Source organism: Lissotriton helveticus, chromosome 1_1 (assembly GCF_964261635.1).
Source record: "Lissotriton helveticus chromosome 1_1, aLisHel1.1, whole genome shotgun sequence".
NCBI classification, from domain to species: domain Eukaryota; kingdom Metazoa; phylum Chordata; class Amphibia; order Caudata; family Salamandridae; genus Lissotriton; species Lissotriton helveticus.
The window spans coordinates 775,245,885-775,264,257 of record NC_136057.1 but is presented as its reverse complement, the minus strand read 5'-3'; the positions used below and the strand labels follow the sequence as shown (position 1 = coordinate 775,264,257).

Genomic DNA, 18,373 nt, shown 5'->3' with positions numbered 1-18,373 from the left:
CGGGAGAACACCCCTTAAGTGGATCGGGCTCGCTCGCTACACTGCCTTACTGTGTCCCAAATTGATACATCTCCAAAAAGTGTGTCACCAACATGAAAAGTTTGGAAAGCTGTGCCCTAGAGAGTGGTGAACACCTCCTCCCAAAAGACATGGCTCTGCGGGCCATGCCAAAAGTGTAGTGTCTCCCATTACATTGTCATCCCCTCCTGCATTTGAGGTTTGCATTAGGAAATATTTGATGAAGATAGGGGTATGCTGCCATCAATACCATACTTTATAGTGGATTTCCGTGCTTGCTCTACATGTGGAAGATGAGTATATATATATATTCTCCCAGACACGCCCACTGCTTGCTGAAAATTTGCTTGCCTAATATTTGTTCCTACTCCCCATTATGCCTCCAATGTTGTGGTTTCTCTGCCGTGAGTAATGCCTAGCAAAGGGTTAGACATGCCTCTAGAACCCATCAGCTTGGGGGAATGGATCTCAAAAGGCGTCCGCTCTCTAGTGGTCGCCTGTCAGATACGACGGTGAGTAATCCAGTGTCTTATCCGTGTACATCACTGGTTCTGCCTTTCAAGTGAGTTGAAATTCGGCTTTGTTATTGCTCAAAGTTTGGGGTGAAATAGCCTGATACGTGTCGCAAATGATTTTTAATCTCCCGCTCCCACATTGTTGAATTTATACCAGCTATAGGGGAATAATCATTTCATCATTAAACTGGACAGGAGTATAGGTTGCGAACTAAGTAGTGAAACTACCGGCCTCAACAAACCTATCCCACACCTTCAGAGTGGTACTAACTAGAGTGCTCGGGTAGGCATATTGGGAGGTCTATATTTCTTTTCAACCCTTGTTAAATCCCAGTGGGTCTGCGTAATGTTGTGTGGTCTGTATGAATCCAGTTCTTGTCAGATTCCGCTTTAGATCATTCCACATCTATTCTAAATTGGGCTGCTACATAACAGTGGGGGATAATAGGAGGAGCAAGACTCCATCACTTCTGTCTTGAGTTTGAAGCTTCTGAGGGTAATCTAGTTTTTTTCTATTATTAGGTCTTGTCTGAGACAGTGCATGCACTGTCTCTTTCAAGATCTTTTATTACTTTAATTTAAAAAAAAAAAAAGTCTTAGAGTCCGTCCATTACTTACTGTTGCTTGGCTTCATCGTCACTCTCATTTACCCCTCATTGGTCGGCATGTGCCGGTTTCCCTTTCTCTTCATATACTTGTCTCTTCGAAGGAGCGCGGACCAAGTACTAAATAATGTCTTTATTAATGGTGTTCCGCTGCATGTGCTTGGATTGAGGTACTTATTTTACTTCCCTCCGCTGTTGCTTGTTGCCCTGTATGTCGCTACCGCCCCCTCAAGCACAGCTGCCTGTTTCTCCATCATTTCTTGCCATTCCTCTGGCCCTGTAGCCTGGCCCTCCTGCCCTGTTGCTTGTTGCCTCGTCCTTACTACCCCAGTAATTGTTGCCACATTGTTCCCACCTCGTACCTCACTCATTGCTTGTTGTTGCCACTGTCCCTTCTGCCACAGTCACTCCCACTCCGTTGCTTGTTGACAACGTGCTGTTGAATCCTTTTCTACGTGATACGTTTTTAGCACATAGTAATACAGTTAAGTATCCGCTGATAGTCTTTTATGTCCTTGCTAGCACATCTAAAACTTTAAACTGCACCTGTACGCTGATGCTTTAAACAAAATTCTGGTACATTATTCAAAATCCTCCTATGTTTAAGGCACAATAGTGCGTTTAATACTATATCAAACTTTATAAATAAATAAATGCTGATACTACCATTGAGAAGCTGACATTATATATGAAACGAAGACCCTATGGCATGCCACGCTGATCCTTTTAATGGTACTGTAACACTTTGAGTTGCACGCTTACACTTAATAAGTTGGCAACACTTTCCAAGAAAGCCTACTTTTTTATGGCCTTATGAAGCATTGATGGCATGGTGAGCCTGAGAAAGACACTCTGAAAAGTTAAGGCTCCCAATTCTAATGGGCCTGGTATTTGTATTGACACGCTGATGCATTTGTTCTTCTTATGCTGATGTACTTAATGATATGCTAATAAGCTTAGTGGTACGCAGAGACATTTAATCTCATGCTGATATACTTAACAACTTACCAATAGCCTTTTTGAAATGCTGACAGTTTTAACAACATTCGGATAAAGTTAACTGTATGCTAATAGGTTTGCTGATATGCGAATACATTTGTGCCAAAAATATATACAGTGATACAACTGATACGTACCCACAAAAGCGCAAAGATACTCCTCGGAGTCAATTCTGGCGCTATATATACACCCTTGAGTAAATAAATAAATAAAAAGTGCTCTCATAAGGGCGTGGCTTAGCGGGCGATCATGGCGGACGTGGCTTGCTAGAGCTCCCGCCGGCCCGATACTTATCCTGTGATTTCTCCTGGCCCCCGGACCCGAATTGTGCACCACATCTGGGGCAACGGTGGCGGACGGCGCAGGGAGTCATCCGGTGCTGACAAGGACGCGCTGAGACCTCTCTCGGCGGTGGGGCGGCTTGGAGCAGTGGGCGGCCTAGTGCCGGTTGAGCAAGCCGGGGCCTCAATTTTGGCACATCCGGACTGGAGGTCTCGATCCGGGGCCTGCGGCGCTACCCTTTGGCCACAATCCTGGGCTGCTGGCTGCCGGCGACCTGCTGCGGGACCCCCCTGCCTCTTCTCGCCACATCAGCGGTGGGGGCTGGTGCCTGGGGGGGCCTCGGAAGACCTGCGGCCTACCTGGCCTTGGTGGGGCCGGGACCTCGAGTTTGGTAGTCCCCGCCCGGAGTTGTCGGCCCTGATCCTTCGGCCGGGTGAGAGCCCCCGGGGGCTGGGGCGTCGGTCGGGCACCTGGCCCGGATGCTTGCCCTTCCCTGCTCCTGCGGCCTACCTAGCCTTGGTGGAGCCGGGACCTCGAGTCTGGTGGTCCCCACCCGGAGTCACCGGCCCAGCTCCATTGACCGGTGCCAAGACGGACGTGCAGTGCCCTTTCTTGAGGTGAGGCAGTTTGGAGCGGTGGACGACCTGGGGCCGGTTGACCGGGCCGGGGCCTCACTTTAGGCGGGCCCGGACCGGTGGACTTGATCCGGGGCCTGAGGCGCTGCTCTTTGGCCGTGATCCGGGGCTGCCTGCTGCCGGCGACCAGCTGCGGAATCCCCTGCCTTTCCTCGCCATATCTGCGGTGGGGGCCGGCGCCTGGGGGGGCCTCGGAAGACCTGCGGCCTGCCTGGCCTTGGTGGAGCCGGGACCTCGAGTTTGGTGGTCCCCGCCCGGAGTCGCCGGCCCAGATCCTTCGGCCGAGTGGGAGCCCCCGGGGGCTGGGGTGTCAGTCGGGCGCCTGGCCCGGATACTTGCCCTTCCCTGCCCCTGTGGTCGCCGGGGCGGCGGCCGGAGGACTCGTGGACTGGGCTAGAGTGGCCCATATCTGCGCCGTGCCAGTGGGCGCGGGGACGACCTACTACGCCCTGGTGAGGCGGCGTTTCCTGGGGGCCTGCCCGATCTGTGGGCCGGTGGCGTGAGGATCCCGTGTGGCCTGGTGTGCTCTAGACGCCCCGGCCGAGGCCTGGTTGGTGGACTATCGTGAGGTGCGGCCTCGCTACAGGTGCGTGATACTGATCTGCCATCTCTGCGGCCGCCATGACTCGGGGCTCGGCCGCCACTAAGACTGGACCCATTGATAAGTTCACCGGCCCTGGTGGAGGAGCTGGTGCGGCTGGCGGGGGCCAAAATGCTGGACCAGACAACGCGGCATTGCTGACAGCCATTACACAGTCCCGCGACATGCTGGATGCGAAGATTGGCGCGGTGGGTGCCGACGTGATGCTGCTGCGGCAAGATCTTCGTAATGCGGTCGCCCGCATTACTGAAACCGAGACCAGGGTCACAGCAGTGGAGGGAGATGTTGGTGCCCTTAAGAAGAAGATTGCCGACATGGAACAGACTCAGCGGGGCCTGGTGCTCCGTGTGGAAGATGCCGAGGGGCGGGCGAGGCGGAACAACCTGCGCTTTGTTGGCTTTCCGGAAGACTGCGAGAATGGGCCCATGGACGTTTTTCTGTCCCGGTGGCTGGAGAGCTGGCTACCCCCGGACTCCCTGTCGCGATGCTTCGTGGTGGAGCGTGCTCACCGCGCCTTGACACAGAAGCCGCCGGCCGGGGAGCGGCCTCGCCCGATCATCGCCAGGCTCCTCAACTTCCACGACAGGGACGTCATTCTCCGGGAGGCTCGGCTTAAGGACACCCTGCTCTATGACAATAATAAAATTATGATATTCCCGGACTATACCAAACTGGTCCACCAGCAGAGGCACTCCTTCCTGGAAGCCAAGGCCAAGCTGCGTGGCTTGAAAATCCAATACTCACTGCTCTACCCGGCCCGCCTCCGTGTGATCTTCAACTCCAAGACCCTCTTCTTCGATACGCCGGAGGCCGTCTTCAACTGGACCGATGAGACGGTCAGAATTCGACCTCATGTCCAACCAGGGCTGCACTCAGGGTCGTCGCGTGGCTCGTCTCAGGACCGGGGCAACCCGTCAGGCAGAGGGAAACGTCACCGCAAGTCCCGCTCCCGGCGGAGGTCCCTGTCCCGGGACCCTCTTTTGGGGGACACACAGCCCGATACGGATCAATCTGAACAAGGCTCCTGATCACCATTCACAGAGACTATCTGCTGGTTGCCTTTCCTATGTCAAAATATATGTTGCGGATGCTGAGCTGTGGTCGGTGGGACAGACATTGGCTGGTGCAGTATTGACTTCTTTTTGGCGAATACCGGGGCCATCCTGGTCTGGTACTTTTCTATGGTGCTTTGTTTATGACTCGACTGTATGTTTGTTGGGGTTCGGGGCCTGTACTATGGGCTGCCTCCTCCTGTTGGGACTGGGGGGTGGTTCAGGGAGTGTGTCTGGTTAGTTCGGGGGGGAACTAGTTGGGATCCCTTGGTATGGCTGGCTTTGGGCGCTGTGTTTTGGGCCTGAAGTACCGTATACCGCGACAGATACTTCATTGTTCATTGAGGTATGGGGGTGGGGGTGGGGGGTCTTGGGGTGTTTGGTTGCTTGTGGGTTGGGCCGGGGTTAGTGGGGTAGTGGGGTTTAGGGCTGTGTTCTGGGGGGTGCACGTGTTTCTTATGATGTTGGCAAACGGGGTGTTGTGGGCCGGGGTCGGGTACTGGGGTGGACGGGAACTGGCTCATCGTGACAATGGCTGAAGCTCCACGGCTTGTGTCTCCTGGCACTTCCATGCGTGTACTGAGCTGGAACGTCCGGGGGCTCCTAGACAAGATCAAACGGGGGGCTGTGCTTCGCTGGGCGAAAAGGGACTTGGCAGATGTGCTCTTTCTTCAGGAAACACACATGTTGGGTACTAAGGCACTGAGTCTGCAGAGGTTTGGCTTCCACCAGGTGTTTCATGCTGGCTTCACTAGGGGGTCGAGGGGCGTGGCCATTCTTGTTCACAGACGGCTGGCTTATACTCATGAGCGTCAATGGCTTGATCCTCAGGGCCGGTTTGTGTTTGTGCAGGGTAGGGTTGGTGTGGAGCCTGTGGTGTTCGGTTGTGTGTATGCCCCTCCCCCGCTGCAGTGGGCCCTTGCGGAGCGACTGTTTGCCTTATGGGCCGAGCTTCCCCGTTCCCTGGCTGTGATTGGAGGCGACTGGAATGATGTAGTGGACATGACCTTAGACAGACAGAGGGGACGAGGGGCCGAGGCTGTAGCCTCCCCTACTCGGCTGAGTGCCATGATTGATGGTCTTGGATGGGTGGATGTGTGGAGACATTTGCATGCGGGGAGGCGGGAATACACGTATGTCTCTGCTGTGCATGGCTCTCTCTCGCGCCTCGATTGTGTGTTTGTACCGGGGGCCTTCCTTGACAGGGTGCAGGGGGCGGCGATCCGGCCTCGCGGGCTCTCGGACCACTCCCCTGTGGCGGTGCAGATAGATCTCTGTAAGGCGCGCCAGCCGTTTCGGTGGCGGATGTCTACGTGGCACCTGCAGCGACCAGATTACTCCCAGCATCTGCGCGGTGCAATCGCCCACTACTGGCAGGACAACCTTACGGTGGGGATGGATGCAATCACAGTGTGGGAGGCCATGAAGCCCGCCTTGAGGGGTGTGGATATAGCCTGGTGCGCAACGGCTCGTCGGACTCGCCAAAACAGTATTACTGCTGCCGCGGTGCAGGTGGAGGCGCTGGAGGCGCGGCACAGGGTGGCGGCCGATGATGTGACACTGCGGCTGCTTTTACAGGCGCAACAGTCTTACTCCTCGGTCTTATTAGATGAGGCACGCCAGGCGTGGCTGGCTACGCGTAGTAGGGTATATCAGTGGGGTGACAAGTCTTGCACCATGCTCCATAGGCTTTGTCAGCAGACTTTGCAGCCAATCACCTTGCCGGGGCTTGTTGACGACGCAGGAGTGGCGATTACAGACCCCGTGATCCTTGCGGCGAGCTTTGCGCGCCATTATGAACATCAGTATGCCCCCCGGGAGAGCCTTTCCTCTGATGGCATTGAGGAATACCTCGCAGCGGTCCATCCGCGGGCGGTCTCCGATGATGTGCGTGACGCTCTGGAGCTCCCCCTGACGGCGGAGGAATTAGGCGACGCACTGGGTCAACTAAACGCGGGTAAGGCACCGGGGCCGAGCGGGTTCCCCAGCGAATTCTATCGGAAATTCCACCTGCAGCTTGGGCCACATTACAGGCGGGCGTTGGAACTGGCGCGGGAGCGTGGCACCCTCCCCCCAGACTGGCGACATGCCGAAATTGTGGTCTTTCAAAAGCCGGGCAGACCCCCCGAGCGCCATGAGTCGTACCGTCCCATCTCCCTTATTAATTTTGAAGCCAAGCTCCTGGCCAAGGCGCTTGCAAACCGCCTCCTCCCGCATATCTCAACCCTTGTCCACCCGGATCAGGCGGGCTTTATGCCACACCGGGCGACGCGGCACAACATTCGGCGGGCCCGGCCGCGCTGGACGCGATCGGAACCACCGGGGATCAAGCGGCGCTGTTGTTGGCAGACATTGATAGCGCCTTTGACTCGGTCAGCTGGACCTATCTCTTCGCCCTCCTACCACTACTGAACTTGGGACCGGTTTTTGTCTCCTATGTAAAACTGCTCTATACGGATGTCACCGCTTCGGTACGTGTTTCTGGGGCGGTCTCCACGCGGTTTCCTGTGGCCAGGGGCACCCGACAGGGATGTCCCCTCTCCCCGTACCTCTTCGCGCTGGCTATGGAACCTATGGCCGCCCGGGTGCGCCAGGACGCGCTTTATCGGGGCTTTGTATGGGGGGCGGACCACACGGACCGCGTTGCCTTATATGCGGATGATGTGCTCTTCTTTATGACTGATTTGCATCGTACGGGCCCTCGCGTTCTTGAGATCATGCATGAGTTTGGTCTGGCGTCAGGGCTTTTTCTTAACCCACACAAGTCGACCCTGTGGGTGCTGGGGAGTGACACGGTGCACTGCCCATGGGCTGCGTCCCTTCGGGTGGTGGTTGAGGGCATGAAATACTTGGGCGTCTTCCTCTCGGCCTCGGCCGCGGTGGCGTGGGATCGGAACATTCGGCCGGTGTGGGATAGGGTCCAGATGGACGTTAAGGCCTGGACACGTATGCCCCATAACATCTATGGTCGGTCGGCAATTTTTAAGATGGTCGCCCTGCCTCGGCTCCTCTACCAACTGCAGAATCATCCCTATAGAATCGACCCACAATGGTTCCGGAGTGTCAACTCGGTGCTGGGTAGGTTTTTGTGGGCCGGGGGCGCCTCTCGGGTCGCGCTACGTACCTGCTTTCTCTCTACATACTGTGGCGGCTTGGCGTCCACGGACCTCCTGTCTTATTACCAGGCCTCCCACCTCCTCGTGCTCAATGAGTGGTGGTATGGGGACCGTAGTGATCCGGCTTATGCTCTGGAGCACTCGTTGATGGGCGGTGCCACGCTCCACACATTGCTGTACTCGGCCAGACGGAGGAGGGTATTGCCGAGGGTCACTCAGGTGGTCTTTGCGGTCTGGCGGCAAGCTTTGCATCGTGTGGGGTGGTGGGGCAGACTGACGGCTGAGACGCCGTTGTGGCGTAATGGCCTGCTCCCGGCGCTGGCTTCCCTATCCGGGTTTGGCGGTTGGGACGCGATCGGGATTTCGTCCCTTGGTCACGTTCTCTCTGGTACTACGCTTAAGTCCTTTCAGGACCTTAGCTCTGAATTCAATATGCCTAAGTCCCAATTCTTCCGGTACCTCCAGTTCCGCCATGCCCTTGGCCCGAGTCTGGTGGGCTTGGAGCAACTCCCCGATTTCAGTCCCATCGAGGCTAAACTATTTATGGGTGACCTAGGCGACAAAAAGGTCTCTCAGATATATCGCTCCTTGGTTACACACTGTTCCCCCTCCCTCTCGTCGTTGAAGGCCTCCTGGGAGATTGATATTGGCCCCTTGGATGATGATGACTGGCGCGAGGCCCTTGAATCCCCCCGGGGAGCTGCTATAGCTGTCCGTCTTAGATTTATTCAGTTCAAATACCTCCACAGGGCCTACTATACTAGGGAACGGCTGTGGCGGACGGGCCTTATAGCCGCCCCGGAGTGTCTGAGGTGCGGTGATGAGAGAGGGACGCTTCTCCATACTGTGTGGTCCTGCGGGAGGCTGACCAGATTCTGGGCGGGGGTTTGGGACTGTCTTTCGGAGGTGCTGGGGTGGGACCTGCCCCGTACCCCTAGGCTGGGTCTCCTTCATATCCTGGAAAATGTTGGGGGTAACGCTTACAAACGTCACTTGCTGCTTTTGGGACTGGTGGTGGCCAAGCGGGATCTGGCCCAAGCCTGGAAAAGCGTTCGTGCCCCCCCGCTTGGTGCATGGAAAGCGGGACTGGACTTCCTTATGGGCCTGGAATTACCTGTTTTTGAGGCCAGAGGGTGTCCCCGGAAACACTACAAAATTTGGAAAAGATGGGCGGACTACAGGGGTCTGCACCTCGACCCCCCCGCTGATCTTGATGATGTGTTGGCTCTGGATGTGGACCCCGTACCTTAGACTGTTGGCTGACTCCACCTTTGTTTTTCATCTTATGTTGCTACGCTGTGAACACGTGCACTGGGTTCGGGTGGGATAAGGGGTGGGTAGTAGGGGGGGGTGTTGCAGGGCGCTGTTGGGGTTGGGTGGTCTGGGAGGGGATTGGGGTATGTTTTCTATAACTCTGGGTTCACTGCTATGCCTTTTTCAGTGTCTGTCGTTGACAGTCTCCTCCTGACTGTGGAGGGCTGTATTGATTCATGCATGAACTCTTAATAAATACGGTTTTGAAAAAAAAAAGTGCTCTCATAAACTTGTTCTTAAGTCTAAAAAAAAGCCAAATATTGCTAATATTTGACTTTATCAATTTTAACTAAGTAGTTCAGCGTCATGGTTGAAAAAAAATGCTATGAGGGGACCCGCATTTACAACATCGTAGTGCTTTTAAAAAAAATTACTTTCAACCATGCTGCACATCAAAGTTAAGAAAACATTGGCAGAGCCATTGATCTCACATAGAGAAGACCTATTTGCTTTACCAATGTTTGTTTCATAATAGAAACCCAGAGAGGTGCTTTTGGTCTATTAAACCATATTGAGAAGGAGTGAAACAAATATAAAAGTCTCGGGAGAATTTTCGTCTTAATAGTGTTGATCTTTTATATCCAGGACATATTCAAGGTTACAAAATCGCGGTTTATAGTGGCAATCGGGGGGGGGGCAAATAGGTCTTTTGGACTTTGAATGCATTTCACCTGAGGCACTCAATGTGCTTCCTAGCCCTTCAGAATGGGAGTGATTTTGCCACTTTTTCAGCCTCACCCTGTGGAAGAGATAGGTTTAAGGCTTCTAACTTCTCATAGTTTACTTTATATCGTGAGATTAGCTTGAATGATGCAAGAGGCGAAACACTACTTGAGGCATGAGAGACTAGGTTGAGAAGAACATCGTTAGAATTGAGAGTGACTTCCTTATGCCACAACGTCTTTGGATTGTCTGCTATGGCATGCAAGGGGTTCTAAACAAAAGCGGTGAGAGGGGGACACTCTTGCCTGGTGCCTCTGTAATGCCCAAATTAATTGGACTTGTAAAGATGAAGGGCAACTCTCACTGTGAGGTTAGAATAGTTAGTCAGAACATGAGCCTCATTTTCATGAGGGTTCATACCCGGTTGTATGTTTATATAACGCATTCCGTTGCAACGCATGCCTTTACCACGCATGCGTTACAACGGAATGATTTTTTAACGCATAACCTTTTCCTCTAATTCTTGCGTGGTGACGTCGTACGTCGTTAAGAGGAAACAGAAGTTTTTTTCCGTTTCCTCTTAAATGACGACGATTGCCTGCATAATATGACGTGATTTCAGGTGAGGTTTTTATTTGGGGGGGAGACCCCCCCAAGCCCCCCTTGTTTATTTTGAACCTTTACCACATATGCCTTTACTACATACCTCATAGTAAAGGTATGCGTGGTAAAGGCTTTCGTGTTAACCACGCATGCGTTGTAATGCATGCGTGGTTAATGTATTCGTGGAAACGGCCGCGTTGTAGTGGTTTTATTATTTATTATTTATTAATGCTAATGAACGAAACACTTTGCCTTGCACCTACATTGCATTATGGATGAGGGCCCAAAGACAAAAAGACCGCCAGGAAGAGCAGTGGGGATGCCTCGGGAACTTCTGAAACTCTTTCCCCCCTTTGTGATTTCAGACGAGTGCAGTCACTCACTACTCCTTTGTTCTTTTTATAAAGTCATGCATACATTTGTTTTGTGTTCATTAATAGGAAGGTGCAAAATCAGTTCCTTATTGTGTAGTCCATAATAGTGGTACTGGTGTTTGCCATTAACTTGATCTCGCAGATCAGCTCATTCCTGACAGACTTTAATTGGGGATTTCCAGCATACCAAGCAAGGGGCCGTTTCTCATTTGTTAACCGCATGCGCGCTGCGGCGATTTTCGCGCTACGCGGCTTTTTTTCAAAAAGCCGCGTTAGATGACGAGCTCAGCTCGTCATCAGCGTGCGAGCGGCGCAACTGATGACGAGCTGAGCTCGTCATCAGCGCCGAAGGGGTTAAAGGAAGAGGAAGTTCGTATTTTTTTGTTTAACCCTCTCCTTCTAAGTTGACTTGAATGAATATCCACCTCTTAGCGACATCAAATTACCAGAATCGGGCAATATCTTTACAAACACAGCTGGAGATGATGTTTTTCCTTGCGTCCACGTGGTTGGCTCGTGAAAGCAAGCCTTAATCAGCCTTTGAAACAGCATAATGAGCCAGTGGTGGACTAATCATTGAGGTGCCTCATTAAAAAAATGGTTGTTGTTGTTTCTTAAACTGCCCTTGTGTCCATTTAACAGATGGCCTTGGGAATGAGACCTCTTGTCTGCATCCTTCCTGCTAACCTCCTGCTTCAGAGGATTTCACCAATTGTCAGACGTGCCAACAACCCTAATTCAGGCGGGAGACTTTCGATTTTCTTAAAGCCAAAATGTTTTTTTTTTAAATCTATCTCCCGCATAAAATTGCCCATTTCAATGTTAATGGATGGGGAAAATAAATTACCCCACTTCGTTTTTCACTGTCCCCTCTTTCCTGGTTCGAAATGTTGGAATGTATGCATTGAGTGCAGAACAAGATCGTCCCATTGCTCTAGAAACAGGGGGATTAGAACCCTGCTCTTGTTATATCATTCAAACATGTGACAATCTAGAGTTTCGAGAAATGCCGCCTCTCCAGGGTCGAAATCCTGCTTGCACCAGCATATAAGTGAATTTTCAAATTATTGACTTGCTTTTATTGTGTAGTGCAAATGTTCCGTATTGCCTCTGATTAGGAAGTGCTTCAAATGCAGACGAAGCCTTCTCCCGTAGTGTTCAAATGCGCTTAAAATGACTAATTTCTTTCTTATTTTGTTTTTTTGCAGTGAGTATGTTTTTGAACACTTTAACTCCCAAGTTCTATGTTGCCCTAACTGGCACGTCATCCTTAATCTCAGGACTTATTTTGGTGAGTATTGAAACAATTTTTTATTATTATTCTTAATCATTGCAATGGATTTCGTTAGTGTAGAAGTCAAGCTCTGTACAAGTAAGTACATGCACATGAAGCTTAAAACCCGGCAAACAGCCTACCTGCCACCAGCTTATATTAAAGGAAACTGTTCAGTATACAAATACTAACAACGTAGCTAAACACATACTCTTATATTTCATCACCATAACAGGTACGGCTTTTTCAGGTTTTACTTGTGCAACATAAGTATAATAATGTGCAAAAACTAGTGCTCTTCTAGTCTGAAAAGTATTATATAAATACCAGTACAGTGCAATATAGCAATTTGGATGTGTCATTATATATTGTCTACTTGATTTGTGCTAACTTGGTGAGCCTTCAGTGCACACATTGCTGCTGAATCAAAAAGTTAGAGTTAATTCTGTATGACCTATTGAATGTACTTAGCTCTGTAATCAAACCTGTAAATAGGTCTGTGTGTATATTTATATTTTACCGAACAAATTACGTTATAATTAAGTGTTGAAATGAAATAAGAACTAATGTTTTAAAAACAGAAAACTACTGACATTTTCCAATTATATTTTAGTGGATCAACTAGAACTTGTGCTCAATCATGCACCGCTTATGACCTCACATATTACATTACTGAGGACATCCTATATAAGGAGACAGCGTCCAAGAGGGTTTGTGGACTTGAAGTAATTCAACAAGCTACATGCGCCCAATTCATCTAAAGGAGATTGCACTCTTAAAGACTTTGCTCGACCTGCAGTTTTAAGTCAAGAGGTTGGCATGCATACTTTTACCACTAAAAGGACACCTTGTGTCAGGCCCTAAGACCAATCCTCTGTAGTTTAGGAAAATACTCTACACACATTCCTATGATGGGCAACCATATGACAGTACAGTGAAATACGCCACCTCTAAGTTGGACAGCCCAACAATCTGCATTATTAAACAGTCTGTTGTGCCTCGATTTCTTCAGTACAGATTTAGATATAAACACCCACACCTTCGTTCTTCCTGCGTAGAATTGGACTATAGTATTGTATTCGTACTATTTAAAATGAGCATGTGCCCAGATATCCACTGGTGGATAATCTTTTGTCAACAGAAGCTTTGGCCTGTCTCACATATTTTTTTCCAACATGCTTTGGCTTTATGCCTCATCCTACTTTCAAATATAGTTCTGCTAGCCACATTAGGTGCAATCAGCCTTTACCTTGTTTAAAATAGAGTAATACTTTCACTCCAAACATTAGTGATTTGTAAAAGGTGTACCATCTGGAAGTTACGTTACAGAATACACGTCCCCCTGAATCTTTTACACCAAACTTGGAATAAGGTGTCAGTATTCAGGAAGAACAAAGCTGTGCACAAGAATAAAGTAATTATGAGGGAATGAGTCCCAGTCTCCATCGATGGAATGCTCTTATGAGCTCTGGAACAACCAGGATTCAGGCATGAAATGCAGGAGACCCGGAAACTGGATACAACAATTTTAAGAAATTGGAGTATTAGTTGAAGAGGTTGAGACCCCAACTCAAATAATAATCGTAAACCTCGTTAGGAGGGGTGGGGGGGCAAAAGTCTCTAAATAATGTTGTGTTTGACCCTTTGATAGCTTGGCAAAGAGCAGTCAGGCTTAACTTTGGGGCAATGCGTAAAGTATTTATGCAGTACTCAAATAGGAATAAAGTGAAAACACAGCACAAGAAATATATCTATCTATTTTTTAATAATTGAGAGCATTTTCATAAATAAAATGCCACCAAAATGACAAATCCAATAAGTAGAACCGGAGATATTAATTTTTAATGCTTGAATTTAAAATAGCACCAAAAGGCATGAATCACCAACAATGGTTATCAGGTCACGCTCGAACGGGAGAATGTCAAAAGTTAAGGCCGACTGCAATGGATTGCCGGTTGGATACTGGAACCGGTTCATCCCACTGGAAAGTTTACCTTCTTATTTAGAAACTTTTATGGAGAAAAAAGTGGTTGTCGATGAGTCATCGGCAGGGCAAGCGCATTGGTCCTGATGAAGCCCTCTTTGTTCGGACTTAAAAACTTTCCTGGAAGTCGGAATCAAATTCATTGGGTTAAACTGGCAAGTTGAGGCAGACCAGAGAGGTTCGACAGCAACCGCTGCAGCTCCGATGGTGATCCCGGTTTCCTTCAGTTCTCCATGCAGAAAGTTGGCAAAAGGTTTCTAAGTCTTATTTCTTGCTCTTTGGGAACATGAGGAATACACTCTCAGACGAGCCAAGTGTCCAGAACCTAGGGGGTGGGCAACCTTCTGGATTTAGGACTCACTCCAACAGAGTTCAGCAGGAAGGTCCATGGCAGGTCATGTTAGAATTAGGCTGCTGGACAGTTGCATGGAGAGATCCCTTTTGAAAGCTGTTCTGTCCCTATTACTCAAACAGGTGGTTAGCCACTGACTCTGGCTGCTACCTCTTGGGTCCTGTGTACAAGGCAAGAATGTCCACCCTTTCTTCGGGTTCTTCTCACAGCTGTGCAGTCTTTCTTTTGCTTGACAGATGCAGGAGTGTTTTGAGGAGTGATCTGTGGAGTTCTCTTTTATGCCCGGTATCAACCAGTGGGCAGAAGGCAATCCTTTGACCACCCCTAAACCAGTTCTGGTTAGCCCCTCACCTCCCCCCCCCCCCCCCATTGGGTTTGGTGGCAGTCTGACTAGAAGGACTACAGGGAGACAGCCTAGGTGTCAACTTCATCTTCCAGTGACAAGGTTGGCATCGGTTGAAGCCCAGTAAAGGTGTGGGCTCATCTTTCAGGCCATTTTGTCAAGGAAGTCCGGAAACTTTCTAAGGGTGTCATTTCCACAATTGTAATATAAAATCCAACTTGACCATTACGTTGTTTTAAATTGCTATTAAAATTGGTCCTTAAACCATTTTCCTAGCTATTCCCAAACCAAATTTAACCAGCCTTGCCACAGTGAAAAACAGCTTTGTAGATTTTTCACTGCCAGGACATGTAAAATATTATATATACATGTCCTAATTTTTAAATACCATGCATCCAGTGCTATGGTCATTTAGTGCCTAGCCTGGAGAGTGACTGATTCGTTTTCAAAAGGAAGGTTTAGCCGTGGCAAAATGTTTATTTTGCCATGTTAAAATGACAGTATAAGACTGCACACCCATGCTGCAGTGGTATGCCTAGAACCATGTTTTACAGTGGTACTTTAATTTTGTGCACAAACAAGTGCTGTAGACCACTAGTGACATTTAATTTACAGTCCCTTGGTACAAGTAGTACCATATACTAGGGATGTAGATGTACATTAAATGTGCCAATTAGGGGTATGCCAATTATAACATGTTAAGAGAAGGGGAACACAAGCACTTTACCATCGGTTACCAGGGGTAAACAACCCAGGGTCCGCTGGCCAGCAAGAACGAGTTTAGAAAAGGAGTGCAAAAATCTGGGGAATACCACACAAAGATGAGCATTTCCAACAAAATTGTTCTAAACAAAAAGGAGAGAGTGAGAAACAACGAAGCTCATCCTTCTCCCCTCGACACATATGACAAACAAAAAGAATGAGCTAAATGAAATCTTAATCGATCAACATCCTGTTAGTCAATGAGTTGTCTCCCGGGAGGAAAAACGATTAGGTTTTTTAATGAACCCTCACCCCCCCAAACCTAGTTGGTGGCATGCTTCATCATCGGGTTCTCACCTAGGGGGCCAAATGCCTCCTAGGTGTGCTATGACGCCTGATTACATTGAAGCGAGATTTTTTGTGGTTAACAACTGAGTTTTATTGGGTGTGAACCTTTAAACTATCTCCAGGATACTCGGTCAGATAAGGATAATTTTAATAAAGAGTTCCTGTGGCAGGATTAAAATCAAGGGTGGATCTGGATGCGAAAAAATATATATCCAAAGAAAGTGAAATTGTCAACATGTTTCAGCCAATCAATTCTGTGTCAGGAGGCTTTCTTCAGGACCAGTGCTTTTAGGGCCGAAAGCGACCCTAAGAATGTGTAGTGTACACACACACCTTAAGGTGTGCGTAATTGAGGGTGGCTTCGTAACCTACGATATGCACCTAAATCCACCTTATCTGAAAAGAAATGGAGACAAGACATACATAAAAATGCGACTAACATCAATCATTATCGGTGGATGCAGAGTGTGGTGCACCGGGCAAATTGTCCTGCACAGGGAAACGTCGTTTACAACGCAGTCGTTACATCGCGATGCCATTACATCGCGGTTTTTAGAACGCAAGTCGTTACAACGACTTGCGCTGGATGGCGCTCTAGGAAAAGGAATAGTATAATTTACTATCCAACACCTTCCCTACTGTATGTAGACTGGAGTTGGAATAGTAAATTATACTACTCCTAAGTCCAGCGCCCTCCAACGTAAGTCTTTGTAACGATTTGCGTTGTAAAAACCGCAATGTAATGGCAGGCGATGTATTAGCATGCGTTGTAATGTCATACAACAACCTTGGTCTGACCATTGTGCCACACACATGGTTACAACAAAATTCTAAAAACTAAAGCAGAAAAACAAAGTGAAAAATGGATATCTGCACAAGAACTTTAATGCAGAATGATCTTTTTAATGATTTGTTTATCATTTTACAAGGCACTAATGCCAGAAATGACCCGATCAACTATGCTAAAATTAAAATAAATAAATTTCATGTTATGACCTGTCTTTTAACAATCTGTCGGCAGCCATCCTCGGTTTTTTGGCCTTATAATCTTACAAGAAGGCGAACTTGTATTTTTATGCGTGGTACACCCTTGCATGAAAATTTCACAGAAGATACCAGCAAACCACATCTTATGCATTCCTGTAATTTCACAGAATTTAATGAACACAAATAAACAATTTTGCCCATCACTGCAATGTGGTGCAAGGGGTACTGTAGGAACATATTTTATTTATGGCACACTGTTTGCTTTCTGCATTGGATATGTCGGCTCGTTGACTTGTTGGGTAAATGTCTATCGCTCTTATTTTGCCAGTAAAACTTGCCTCATTTTGACAGCCTATTGTCCTACAAATGAAGCACAGAGTTACCCAGTTTCGCATCTTCACACATTCTGGAGGCCCCTTGCACCTGACCAGAAGAGGTGTCTCTCCTAGGTATAGAAATCTCCCTGTAAAGCATCATAGTGGACTCACCACACAGTGGTGGAAGGAAGGCAGAATTACAAACCCCTCAGTTGTAAAGCTGTACTTAGGGGCGGTGGCGCCATTTATACTGAATTCATGAGCTAAATACGTTGAGACTAATTTGTTACAGCTTTCTGCTTATATCTAGGACTTCTCATCAGAGGCTACACAACTGAGTTTATCTATTAAGTTTACATTCCCACTGGAACATGCTGCAACCAATATCTCCTTTATCACATAGGCAGCCGCTAACAAGGTGTTCCAAACTCGGTACATGTGTTGATGATTAATTTAAACTGGACATGGTTGTTTTTTTAAAAACAAATAGCCTCGAGGCCCGCCAAGACTGAATTATTTTTTTTTAATTTGAACACAATATCCATAACACAAAACCAAGGCTTGTTGTCATTTTGTGAAGTTTTGGGTGACAAACAATCAAGGACACAATTTCTTGACCCTTCTTGGCCTCATGTGACGTGTGAATATTTCAATTCGCATGGACCATTTGGAATAGGAGGCATTGGAGCGTTCTGGGTGATTAGCTTTTTTCCTTTTAATATGCCAGTTCATTTTAGGTCAGGGCTGACGTAGATCAGTTCAGTGATCCCCATAAGCTGCAGCTCCCGGAGGACATTTTGCATAATTCACAAATCTGACACACCTGCCAATGTCTTGGTGATGCAAATGTTGTTCTATCCGCCTGGAGTGCTGGTGCAGGTCTTCAGTGACTTGGATGTGTGACAGGCGGATATAGGAAAACGGGCACAGTGCCTACTAGCAAGATGTCACACCAGTTACTGCAGTCAGATCATCAGCTTTACAATCCGCCAATAGGCTACAGATTGATCATATATAAACATAACCGGGTGCAAAGAATAAAATATGTGCAGCATAGCAAAAAGAACAGCCAGATGCCTCTTTGTGGTTGATGCAATCCCCTCAAAGCTCAAAATACATTTAGTTGGCAGCATACTGCATTACTAATTCTAATCTAAATTATTGATGCATTATCGCTGTAGTTTTGCTAATACGAAAATAATTGTAATGTCTTTAAATTTCAGGATACTGTTGGGTAAAGATGGTTGCTAACTGTGTATTTACTTTACATTGCATACATTTATTCCAGCC

The 18,373-nt window shown here is 48.4% G+C and overlaps 1 protein-coding gene across 8 annotated transcripts in view; it reads left to right on the top strand.

Annotated features, from left to right (window-relative positions):
- The window catches only part of ST7 (suppression of tumorigenicity 7), a 606,638-nt gene that overhangs the window by 253,352 nt on the left and 334,913 nt on the right, over window positions 1-18,373 (top strand). For all 8 annotated transcript variants that reach the window (XM_078674347.1, XM_078674344.1, XM_078674346.1 and 5 more), the window contains one exon: window positions 11,986-12,068. In XM_078674347.1, coding sequence (XP_078530473.1) covers window positions 11,986-12,068 — 83 coding nt within the window. The remainder of the gene's footprint in view (window positions 1-11,985; window positions 12,069-18,373) is intronic.